We start from the raw sequence: 14,021 nt of genomic DNA on the forward strand, positions 1-14,021 counted from the left end.
TCAATTGTTGAATATATAAGACAGATATACAGGTGATCACTACCTTGTTATTTTAAAGTTTCTGTATGCTTAAAACTTTCAGATTAAAAAAATGGAAAAATAAGTAAGCTTCAGAGCACTTGGTACATATAACAACTGATATTTAATATTACTGAACACGATTTTAACTTGACAGCTGAGTCACATAAACTAGTCAGTTATGTACTACTCCTATTTATACTGAGGCAGGGTAGATGGTTGCAGACTAACACTTACCACAAAAGAATGAAAAGCTAAAGAAAGTTTATTGTATCTAGATAATAAATATTAGCTTTCAATACTGACTTTTTAAAAATTATCAAAATCAAAACAACAGCTTTATTTAGTCTGTTTTTATAGTGTCATATTTTCAAAAGTCAGTAAATGAGTTTTTTAGTTATAATCACAAGTAAATTCTCATAAGTAAATTCCCATTCTCTCTCTCATAAAGTAAATTCTCAAATTAAAAAACATCATCTAGATTGCTTTATGATCCTCTGGCAATTGATAATCTGTAAATGACTGCATCATTCTAAAAATATAAAGCAAGAAAAGTCTCTTAAGAGTTTTACATAAAAACTTGCCACTATAACTAATTTAGTTTAAGTTCCTATAATCAAAAGACCAAAATAATGTTATTTTTAAAAAACAACAACACTGAATCTGGGTAACTCTACCTATGGTTAAGATCAGGTTATGCTTCAACTGCTATAAAACCTCATTTGGAAACCTAAAAATATTTCCTTTAAAACTTAAGAGACATCACAAATCCTGAGAATTTGAGCTCTAAATTCATTCCCATGCTACTCAATTACCCTAAGAGTATTCCATAGATGAGGAAAGGGGGAAAAGGGTCCTTGAGTTAAAGTGACCCCTGGTGGTATATGATCAGAACTAACCTGAGAGGGAATAGTTTTAACAAGTAATTTTATTGGTGAGTTAATAATACTCATTCAGGGAATTTAAGGAACACTCAAACAAAATTTGCTTACCCAAACTGGAGTTAATGAAATAACTGATGTATTTCCTACTATGATAAATGCGTTTTTACTAGAATCCCTCATGTCATCTGACTTGTACCCAAGTATACTTTATACTTAGTAAATAATCTGAAAAGAGATGAGAAACTCATTATCGACTAAGGAAATATCAATTATCTGTGTTTTATCTGAGAAGAAATAAATAACCACATTGACCTCAGAGCACAAGTGTAAGACTGACTAAGTCAAATTGCTGCCAATCTCTTCCCTTCAATGATGCTACAACCAGGAATTTACTTGAATATATAACCTGAAAAATAAAAAACCATCACTGATTAGTCTTATTTACTAAGTAGAAATCTCTATACTAACTTAAAAAGCAACAGATTTCTCAGTCCAAACATTTTCTCCAAAAAATAATCCCTATAAGACATCAAAAGGTTTCCACAAAACTTGTTTTTATGGAACTAAGTCATATCTCTTTCTTATCACAGAGGAAACCAGAACTTGCACTGCAGATGCGACACATTATTCATGAAGATATCCCTTAGTTTACTAGTTACTGGCAAATCAATATTAAAACATTCCAAATGTCAGCAGGATTTCTACTATTCCAACTTCACAAAGATAAAACATAAGCACTGGATGGTAGTCCTATATCTATGGTACCTTGGTTAACATATGTATCATCTTTGAATTGAAAAAGCTTGTTTATTCAAGAAGTAAATCAAACATTTTGTGTAGACTCTAGAACGGCCCAAATTCCTGAACCTTGAGTCTATTTTGGAGATAGTCTAGTAATCTCATAGTGTATCAGAAGCCAAAGTTCCAATACCAAACCCCTTGTACCTAGCCATACAAAAATTTAAACACCTAAAATTTATTGTGATATACACCATCTATAGTGATTACTAGAAGACAGGAACTGTCTATTTAACTTACACAATATCCAATGTACTTTGTTGGATATAAAGTTAAGAGCACACTATCTCACATAGAGATACGCACAAAAAAATAAATAATAAATAAGTTTTAAGAAGGGTATGTGAAGAGAATTCTCTTAACTGCAAATTTCTAGACAGATAAAACTTAAAATGTAGACAGATAATTGGTTCTTTCTCAGAGCTGTTACCACAGACAGTATTTTAGGCTACTGGTAGAACTGGTAAGTCCTATCGGAAGTGACGCTAGGAGTCCACGTTATAAACAATAAGAATGTTCTTTAACAAGAGAATTATCTCTTGGTTTTAAAGAACGAAACAATACATCTTATAGAGTAGATATTTCCCTCCATTTATATTAAGGGAAGAGCCAAAAGTTAATGCCAAACAGTCTCTGGTTCATCATTTTCATTTTTCATTTTTGTAAAGGTGTAATGACTTGTTCTGAGTAGCTCCTGGTTGAAATTATGTCTTGTAACTGTCCTCAAGTTTAATACATTTTGCTGGATCACAGAGTACAGAATCCAATTAATCAAACATTTGGCGAGGTTATTTTCTCTGCTTCAGAGGGAGGAAAGAACACGCATGCACGCGCACGCATACACACACACACACTCATTTAAAATAACAATGCCATTTTCTACATGTAACAAATTATTTCCAAGAATTACCACTAATACAAAGAAGTTTTAATTATTTTATAATGTAAGTGCTAAACCTAGCTCCTTTTAGTTTATTTCAACCCATCCAGGATAAATCAAGTTTAAGACAGAACAATTCAGAATTGAGATATAACAGTCTGAGGTGTCGAACATGAACTATGTACTTCTTTCCAAATTATGGTCTAAACTCTCTAGAAAATAACACCGTACCAGTTTAAAATTGCTTAAAATAAAGGTGATGGTAGGTAGAATGGGCCACCCCTTACCAAAAGGTAGAGAAAAAGCTGCTTTTTAATTTATAATTCTAAAAACCTAGTTCTAATACCGAGAAAGACAGTTTTCAGAGGAATGCATACTGATCTGTGCCACACATACAGTGTTTCCTGTTAATGGAACAAATGGTCCTCCCTCAATACTATAGGGCATAATTCGTAAGTTTTTACTGGGAAGGGGAAATGCCAGACTTCAAAAATTGCTTTTGAGCTTATTTCAACACTCTTCCCTTAAAACTTTATAAAGATATCACTGTCATCTTTAAACAAACAATAAGAGAATAATAAAATACACCTGAAACTGATATTCTGATTAAAAAACACTTTCTCCTCTCCTGAGAGGCTACAGTAGGAAATCTATTTTCTCAGAAAGTCTTAAAAATCACTTACTTACCCATCTACTGAGTTAAGCTGGAGATTATACTGGACTGCCATTTATAAGATAGAATCACATTAATCTTCCACTAAATCTTCCTTTCTAGTTCCTCACCAGGCAGTGAAGTATTGAAAGAGGACAATCCTCACATGGACAAAGATTAGATGAGATACCTTAGTAAAATCCTTCTGCTGTCAGTATAAAGTTGTTTAATTTATTTCCTTCAGTAGGAAAAGTGATAAAAATATACAAAGAGCCCATTTTGCTATTTGTAAACAAGCATGTATACGCCTTTCCAAAAGATACATATCCAAAATACAGTTTCCCATTTCAAAAGCAACTTGAGTCTGAAAATACCGCAAAAATGGAAGTGCTATGAAATGACAGTGAGAAATTACAAGCAGCCAACTCATTATTCAATCAAGAATTTGGCACAATCATAAACCATGTACCATCTATTTTAATGGATCTTAATTCTCCTGCTATCAGTTGAAATTCCAAATTGCAAATTGAACAGCTAGTGCCAAAATCTGATCATTTGCTCAATTTTTCTGCCTCAGAATACTGTTACAAAGCAGGGCAGCACACACAGTTCCATTCTTGACCTACAAGATTTGTACATTCTATAAACTGATATGTAAATGTCCCTAAATTATAATACAAGGATTTACCCATTTCCAGGGAATGTAAACATTAATGCTTATGTATCTGTGAAGTAAAATAACATAAGTTCCCCAAACAGTGGAATATCTCCAAATTGCAATAACTATTCTGTTTCATTCATACAGGCAGTATTTGAGAATAAAATATTATCTATCTAGGCTTTTTAATCAGTTTCAAGCAAGGCAAGCTTTCTAGTTGCATGGTATATATGTCTTTAAAAACTGTCTATTACTAAGTACACAGAACCAAATTATTAAAATTATAGATTAGAAAGGAGCTTTCTTTTTAAGTATTTAACCACAGGGTGGCACTTTATCAACCATCACCTTTGTTTATTCCAAACCATATACCCAATACAGTTTTGTGTAGTCAATTTAGATTATGGTCAGTGGTGAATATCCAAAGAATTTTTTAAAACAAAAGGGCAATTTTTACTGATTTATGCAAGGATGAAGGAAAATTTCACCCTCTGCTTTTCATTAGCACAAGTAGTTCTTCTCTGTTACTTTCTACCAGGAGCATATTAAATTGTACCAAAAGCCACATCAGATTATAGCAACTATGTTTAAATCCAACATTTCCATCTTAATAGAATTATAAATTTAGGATTCTGATATATTTGTACATCATTTCTCATTAATGAAACCTAAGATATGTTTACATATTTGCAATATGGAAAAGCAGGAAAACACAAAATATGTCTACCTCTACTTCAAAGATCACATAACAACACTTTTTAACAAGTCTACTAAATCTGTGTTCTAGAATGGTGATCTTGTGAAGGGGCAGATTTAGCCAACATAGACTGAATGTGACCTCAATGAGATCATTTATTGAAAATACATACAAACTAGATAGTTTTATAAATTCTATGATTTTTTTAAAAAAATCTAATTTGGCATTCCTTCTTATTTTGCCATAAAAAACGGAGACAACAATGGCCAATTAAAAAGATGTCATTCAAAACTTGAACAAGAGAAATAATATGAACTATATCTTTTATTATAAAGCTTTTTTGGGAGGGAAATAATCAAGCTTGACTGACAGAAAGCAAATAAAAGTAACACAAAGAATAAATTATAATACAAAGTGAAAACACCTTAATAAAAAAGTCATTAAGATTGAAATTGGTAAGAAAATATAATTTAATTATGGAAAATGGTTTGTTCTGATTTTTAATTGGCGAACTTAGTTATTTTGTAAACAAAACAAAACAAAATAAAAATAAAGAACACCAAAACTTAGCTTTCCATTCTCCTAGGTTTTAACTAACTCACAGACAAAACCATGAGGCTTTGCAAATAGTTCTTTTATTCTTTAACACCTGGGCTATCTTAAATTTGAAATTACTTTCCTTTGCCTCTAAGTGTGGAAGGTTTTAGCAACAATATTAAAACACACTTGAACTTTACTGCTCAGTGTTCAGATATTATGTTAGAATAACAAATATTTATTCCTAAAACTTATTTCCACTCCTTTATTCAACAGTCCTGCTTTTAAATATTATAAATATTTAATATTACATAAATTATACATAATATATATTATTTAATAATATATGATGTGTTGAGATAGTTACATTTTAAAATAATATTTAAATATTATACCATCTCATTATTTTAGCATACATAGCATAATACTTACTGCATATTCTAGCTCCCTAATCATAACATAATATCCCCAAATTCTAGGAATTAGGGGCTCTTCTTGTAAAAATTTCAACTACTAACATTCGCTTTTGCTTTAATACCACCAAAGTAACCTGCCACAAGTTCAAGAATGTTCATTCCGGGACTATACTTCTTGATTTAAACTCTTCCCCCTCCCAGCAGTAAGACAATCAAGATTAAGGGGCCTATGGCTAAGTCTTGATGAAGGAAGCAATCTAACTGATAAGTAACTGAAGCTACTTGGAAATTATAAAAATTACCTTTGTCAACTGTGAGATTAGGTGACCATATAACTGAACTCCCTGCAAATGGAAAACTGACAGAAAAAAATGACTGTCTCAGAAAGCAAAAGTGTATGAACTCAAGAACATTGGAAATGGTAAATATGTGAGTAAATATAAAATATTTCTGCTTATTTTAAATTTTTTTAAAACATTTAGGGTGGTTGTCTTGGGATGGTGGGAAGATAAGACTCTTGACCACTTTCCATTTCAATACCTTACAAAGTCCACAATGAATATGCAGTATTTGTTGGATATCATTCCTTTGCCTCATCAGATCCTCCCTTCACCCTGCTCATGAGACCTGGAAGCTGACCTATATGGGTCACATCAGAAACCTCCCTTGCCCTCAAGATTCTAGTTACATATAGCTGATGGGAAGTACTAAAGAACTCTAGGAGTTTGGAGAAAGCAAGAAGAAACAGGCTGGAGTATATTCCCTTCATTTCCTCCCTGCTGGGAAATGTTGCAATAAAATTTTTCTAAAAACCATTGTAGTTCAAACAATGAACCAAATGCCTAAAGAAATGCAAGAATTTCTACAATGATACATAGAACATAGAAATAAAATTACGTGGCATTATCTGGTCTTTTAAAAATCCTTGATAATATATCCTTTTTTCAAGAAGGGAAGAGAAAATGGGAATTCTTCTTAACTTATAGCTAAATATATTATGTTATATTATGCTGTATTATGTTATTTAATTTAAACTATAGCTTCGGTAATATTATAAAACAAAGTAGGGCCTAGTAGTAGCACATTCTGAGAATTGAGAGAGTTTGATTACCTATACTTAATTTCTGTATTTTTGGATAATTGACATTCAGCCATTTATTTTAATTTCAATAACTGTCTTAGTTTAAGAAAAATTATATATTACTTCAAATTAATCACAAAATGTCTCATCTAAAAATAATTTAAGAAAACATAACATTCATTAAAGGCAGAGTCATTCAAAGCCATCAACCCAAGTACATATCTTACCTTGGCTTAAAATCACACAGCACTCTTTAAACCAAAAAATAAAGAAATAGCAACTGCACTTACAGGGATGATTTTACATTACCTTTTCATATAACACTGGGTAAAACCACATATATAACACAACTAAATATGAAGATTATATGTGACATATCAAAATCAATTACGCAGAATTTTTAAAAATATAAATATAGATGGGTGGGTTTTTGTTGTTGTTGTTGTTGTTGTTTTACCTGTTTTGCAATTTCTCTTAAACAGGCTACTCCTTGTTCAAAATTAGGGAAAGCTACTGAGCCATACTTTTGGTATTCAGGGATTGGTCTGATTTTTATTGTAGCTTCTGTTATCACACCAAGAGTTCCTGAAAAAGAAGGGGGAATAATCCAATATATCACATGCCAATTTTCTAAATCATATTTAAATCTATTTTATCTATTTATTCTATTAATTTATTCTATTCATATTTAAATCTATTTATTCTATGTGGGGAATAATGGCTACTCAAGTCTTTTTAGAAAAACAACTAAACAAATTTTATACTTTCTAAAAAAAAAAAGGTTTGGGAATACATTTTTCTTATGTTATGCATAAATACTTTAAAACATTTTTAAGGTAACCTTCCTCCAAGACGGTTACTTTTAAATAGTTTTAAAAGTATTACAACCTATTAAAGAAAAAAATTTTTGAAAAACAACAGGTTTGTATATCTCAAACATTCAGACAAAAGTATATTTTGATATTTGTGCCTACTTTTACTGTGAGAAAAATTTGCTGGGGCAAAAAGAAACTTCTATGAGAATTTAAAATGATAGAAGAAATTAGAGGGACTATTATTACCTTGCCTTTTTCCTAGGAATTCATACAATGACAATGGCAATACTAAGATGCCCTTGTAAGACACAAAAAAAACCCAGACCAGGTATTTCAGAGACAGAGCAGTTACCATAAATATCTAGTACAAGAGAACCACCAATGAAATAAATGCTCTTTCCTTTATTACATGGAGGAGGGACAAATCAAATAGGAAAAAAGAAAGTTAAATATAAACTATATTCTATGAGATCTAAATAACTATGCTAAAATATCTGAAGAGACATGGTTATAATGATTATATTCACGAAGCCAAGCTTTTCGAATTAGTGGTTTCTGATGTACAAATGGTAGAAATTATTAATACTATTAGTAAATTTTCTGAGAATCATAAAAAAAAGGATAAAGAGGGAAATCTCTGAATTGGAGAACTTAACGATAACACTAGAAATAAATAAAAAGTACCACAAAAACCAAAGTTTCCAGTAAATTTATAATACACCCAGAATGTCAATACAGAATACAAGATTAAAAACTAAGAGTCCATTAAAAAGTAAATTACATTAGACTACAGTATGTTCATCACATATACAAATGACTGCCTACTGAGATATCAAATATGACCTTATTATAATTTATAAAATCACAAAAACTCTGCAAGTCTGGCCCGATTAGTATTTAAATAAAAAGTAAATATACCTTGTAAATTTTAAAGGATCACAAAAATGACTAAGGCTTTATCTTTTATTTTAGTATCTTTATTGAGATATAATTCACAAACCATAAAATTCACCCATTTAAAGTGTAGAACTCAATATATTTTCAGTATATTCACAAATATATGCAACTATCATTAAAATCTAAGTTTAGGGGGTACCTGGGTGGCTCAGTCAGTTAAGTGACTGACTCTTGATTTCGGCTCAGATCATGATCTCAGGGTCATGAGATCAAGCCCCACACTGGGCTCTATGCCTGGTGTGGAGTCTGCTTCTCTGTCTCCCTCTGCTCCTCCCCCACTCCCCCGTGCTCTCTCTCTCTCAAATAAATAAATAAAATCTTTAAAAAAAAAAAATCTAAGTCTAGAACATTTTTATCACCCACAAAAAGAAACCCTGTTCCTGTGAAACAGCCATTCCCTGTTTCCCCACACATATACTTCAGCCCTAGACAACCACTAATCTAGGAATATCTCTATAAATTTGCCTATTCTGGACATTTCATGTAAATGGAATTTTACAATATGTGGTCCTTTGTGACTGGCTTCTATGTTTTCAAGGTTTATCCCTGTTATAGCACATATTAGTACTTCATTCCTTTTTAATTGTGGACTATTATTCCATTGTATGTATAACCAATTTTGTTCATCCATTCATTAAGCTGATGTACATTTGGGTTTCCACATTTTTTTAAACTAGATTACCAGTTTAATATAAAACACGATACTACTCAGGCAAAGCCAAGATGAAAAAAAAGAGATGCATAGGACAAAGTATGGGGGAAGGGGCTCAGAGTTTCCATGCCCTTTGCAGATGCACCACCCTCCCAGCACCTCCATGTGTTCACCACCCTGGAAGCTCCCTGGAACCGCATTTTAGTGATTTTTATGGAGACTTCATTACGTAGGCATGATTGATTAAACCACTAATTCAATGTCTAGTCCCTCTCCCCTCCCTAGAGCTGAAAGTTCCATTGGTTTCCACCTTTTGGCTACTTCATATGAATAATGCTACCATAAATATACATACAAATTTACATACATATTTTTGTGTGGATGTATGTTTTCCTTTTTCTGGAATACATACATGAAGACTTTTGTAATTTCAGAAAAACCTCTGGTCCTATTCCACATAACCCTGCTCTCAGCTACCTTTTCCTAAGGCTACATTCCGGGCAAGTACCACCAAGACGTTGGGGGAATGGGGAGGAGGTTAGTTCATTTCTTGTACCCAGCCTTAGCTGGTGGGACAGAGGCTCTACTTGGAATGACACATTAATACTGGGGTCCCAATTGCCCTTAGCCTGGCTTGTAAAGAGATGGCATCTTGCCAGGAGAAGCAAACCACGAAGATCTGTTTTCCTTCCCTCTTTTCCCCAGCATGGAGCTACTAAAGTAGGGATGTCCTCAGAGAAAAGCATGCCATTGCTCCCCTTCCTCCCCTCCAGAGCCATGCTCAGAGACTCAGAGGCTCAGAGACTTGTTCTCAAGGGGCTGAGGAGGGAGGGGGAAAGGGAACACAAGGCAAAAAACAGCTCCTAATCTCTTTCCAAAGAAAATTACTTTCTTTCCAACAAACAGAATATGGAGAAGTTCAAGCCTAAGAACACTCTGAAAACAGTGGAGGATGTAAAAGGCAATTGGGAGGACATAGGTAAGTTTATTGGAGATAAAGGCAACATTGTATGCCAGCTAGTTTGCTTGTATAGAAACAGTGTGGAGGACCCCAACTATGGTCAGAAAAGAATCCCAAACACTAACCTCAGGAACTATGCCTTCTAAGAGATACACAAAATGGGTGAATTTTATGGTATGTGAATTATATTTCAATAATCTATTAAAGATAACCATAAGTTAATTAATTCTCTAAATGAATTACAAATGAAACTTCAGAGTTATTTTCTTAAATAAGGAGCTAACAGTTATACATTTTACAAGTAGGAAAATTTTTAGAAATAAACATCTTAGACTATAAAAGGAGTCTAAAAGAACTTCTAAACCTTTGCCAGAGAAGAGGTAAAAGGCTGACAGGTAAACTACTAGTACTATGGTGTCTCCTCATCCACCAGTACAGAATTATCTATCACACTTGTTCGTTCCTACAACTAATACAAGTCGTATCAATTTAATTTTTAAAGTTGCTAATTTCCCTACCACTATACTAACACCATCACTAAGCTTATTTGTAATTCTTTCAACTCTTCTCAACATTTTTAGAAGCTCCTGGTAGCCTTGGAATTAACACCTCATGTTAAAAGTCGTTTCTACAAATGAATTGAAATTTGACAGGCATATAGTCTGAAACACAGGAATCATCTTCTCTATTTAATCTAACCACAGAATATAGAACACTTTAATAAATACTTGCTGAAACTCAAAGTCACCAGATTGAAATCCATTAAGGAAAAGGTCAGTATAAGCCATGATTGCAGACAGGAACACTTTTCTACTTAAAACTAAACTCCAAGTTCCCAGGTTTTTGTGAAATCCTTCCTTAATATCTGAGAAATGGAGCCATCTGAAAATACTTCTTTGAATTATAGCATATAATATCATCTAATACAACCTAAATATAATCCAGGAAAAAGCTGGAAACCATTTAAATGCCAATCAATGAGGGTCTGGTTAGTGTACATTCAGTAGCTGTCAAAAAGAATGAAGTGGCTCTAAATGTAATGATATGAAGTAAGCTTTATAAAAGGAAGTGTAAGGCAGAAAGACTGCATACATATATACTTAAATATAGCAGTAACTGTTTACTCTGAACAAAGGAAATGCTCAGAAAAAGGGATAGAAGGGCAGATTTTCCCTTACACATCCTTTAGTACCTTTTGAATTTTGTACATTTGTCCATATTTTAATTTTGTATATGTAATTACCTATTCAAAACGTTGATTTTAAAACATATATCCCTTTACATTAGCAAACTTCCTTTAAAATTCTAATTCTACATCAAAATTCCAAGGTACCAGTGAAAAGTGACCACACCTTAAACTTCTATATACCTGTATTGCTTCCTCTGTAGAGTAGGCACCCTAAAGTAGTAAAACCCACCATAACATTGAAAGTGAGGTAAAAAAAATAAAATAAAAATTAGTAAAATGAGACTTTGCATTATTGCAAGGTTAATGAAATGCCCAAGGCAAGTCTCTGCAACTATCCTGCTATGAGTCTACATGGGGTCCCACTGTGAAAGCAAAATCATCCAGGTCTGAGAGAGCAGCTTCCACTCAGACTTACATTCAACTTAGCGCATCACAAATGGATGTATCTAAATTCACTTAATCAAAAGCCTCGTTTCTGTTGTGTTATTATATGTATTGATTCTTTTGCTTTGGGAATATTATGTCAGTGGAGTGATAGAAAAGACTTGGATTACTTATCACTTGATTATATGTATATTGTACCACTTTATACACTTTTATATTTTATATCCACTTTAAAGATTTTATTTATTTATTTGAGAGAGAGAATGAGAGAAAGAGAGAGAGAGAGAGAGAGAGCACATGAGAGGGGGGAGCGTCAGAGGGAGAAGCAGACTCCCCGCTGAGCAGGGAGCCTGACGCGGGACTCGATCCCAGGACTCCAGGATCATGACCTGAGCCGAAGGCAGTCGCTCAACCGACTGAGCCACCCAGGCGCCCTATATTTTATATCTACTTTATATAATTGCTTATAAATAACTCCATGGCAATATGACATCACAGAGGCTTATACATCATTCACTTTTCTGTTTTATCAAAACTACATTACAATAAATTTAAGAATTTTCTACTTTATAATTTTCAAATATAATATTTGTTCTCAAGAAAACTAAAAGCTTCAAGTGCTATTTGATATAAAATGCAAGTATTTGCTTAAAGTAAATAAACTCTTTTGTAATTTGACAATATACTTTCAGGTGACTTCGGGACTAAGAAGAATGGCAGTCATTTGACTCTGAATCTTCCCCCCTCTCTACTTTCCCCCCAAAACATAAAAATCAACAAGAAACAGAAAAACACATATAATAATGAAACAAAACTTTCAATATTACTAGGAGACAAAAAAACACTCTGAACTTCACATTATCTGTTAAACAGAGATAAAACAAATTCCAAAAGACCTACTACAGCCTTTTACCTGCTGCTAGCTTGTAAGGGTAGAAAGTAAAGGGAGGCTTAAAAGATTTTATATGAAAAAATAGAGAGTATCAGAGGACTTGGAGGAAGCAAAGATAAAATCAACCACAGACAGCAAAAGTACAACAATAATACCAAAATCCTGTACAGGGAAATCCACAGCCCTGGCTATGGGGAGGGGTCTGAAAATGGGAAGAACTAGAAATGGCAGCCTTGGAGAAGCAAGGGGAGTATTTTCAGGGGAGCATCATATTCAGAGAAGTGTGGCACTCCTTGGAGACAAAGTAATGATGGGGAAGAATGAAGTAAGAGAGGGAAATTAAAGACCCTATAGAAATAAAAGAGAAAGAAGACATGCCAAGCCTTCTTCCACCAAAAATACCACCATCCACAAAACAAGTAGCACAAGAGAGGGTAGGAGTGACAGAAAAGGACATTCCCAAACTAGGAAACACTTTCTAAGTAATAAATAGCAATAGAAAAAAGCAGACCAAATCCACAAAAACTATTGGAAAAAGACAAAATATAAATAAAAGCTTTTCTGCTGATGAAAAGTCTCTCCCCTAAACCAACCAATATGCTGGAAAAAAACAGTAATAAACATCTCAAACTGAATTAAATACTGTCAAGCAAGCATTTAGGGATATTAAAAAAAAATACCTGAGTCAGAAATACAAACATTAAAAGTGGACAAAACACAAGAAGAAATGAAATAAGAGATGACTAATTTCAGGAAAGAAAAAGAACAGCAGCAACAACAATAAAAAAAAAAAAAAAAAAAACCATATAAAAACTGAAGGCTAAGTTATAAGGTACCCAAGGAGAACAGAGAATAGATTCAAATGATGACTCAATAAAGGGCATTGAAGAAAAGCAGGAAAATAACCAAGAGAATGTAAATGAAATAAACAAAAAAGGTGGGGAATAAAAAGGGTCAGAGAAATAGTGGTTGAAATGCCAAACAAGCAAACATAATCAGACATAGTATAATTGGTGTCCCTGAAGAAGAAAAATCAAAACAATGGGGGGAAAACCCCTAATATTTAACACTAGATACAAAAAAAACTTTCCAGAAAGAATAAAAGACGTAAATATAAACATAGAAAGGGTCCACTGGGCACCACGCAAAACAACCTAGGACAATCAACTCTGAGTTATAAAAGTTGTAGACTTCAATAATAAAGAAAAAAATCCTCAGGACACTCAGGTGAAAAAGGGAAACAAGCTATAAAGGCAAAATAACTAGCATTAGATTTCTTTAAAACAACATATAAAACAGGGCAACACTGGGACAGTAGTTTCAAGAAACAAGGAAAGAAAGTGCAACCCATGGATATTATAATAACTACTCAAGCTGTCCTACAAGTGTCAAGGTCATACAAAAGGTAAAAATACACAAAGGACTGATAATAAGCATTTCACTTATTTCAACATAGAGCAAAGGCGAAAACAAGGGTGGGTCATGGGTTAAAAAAATAAAAATGTAGCTTTTAACCATTTTTCAAATAAAAGAGCAAATTCTTTTGAATT

At 33.0% G+C, this 14,021-nt stretch overlaps 1 protein-coding gene across 2 annotated transcripts in view; it reads right to left on the minus strand.

Annotated features, from left to right (window-relative positions):
• Positions 1-14,021, minus strand: part of AGPS (alkylglycerone phosphate synthase) — a 186,707-nt gene that overhangs the window by 54,540 nt on the left and 118,146 nt on the right. For both annotated transcript variants that reach the window (XM_032407452.1, XM_032407443.1), the window contains exon 11: positions 7,079-7,206. In XM_032407452.1, coding sequence (XP_032263343.1) covers positions 7,079-7,206 — 128 coding nt within the window. The remainder of the gene's footprint in view (positions 1-7,078; positions 7,207-14,021) is intronic.

This window comes from Phoca vitulina, unplaced genomic scaffold (assembly GCF_004348235.1).
Source record: "Phoca vitulina isolate PV1807 unplaced genomic scaffold, GSC_HSeal_1.0 scaffold1, whole genome shotgun sequence".
NCBI classification, from domain to species: domain Eukaryota; kingdom Metazoa; phylum Chordata; class Mammalia; order Carnivora; family Phocidae; genus Phoca; species Phoca vitulina.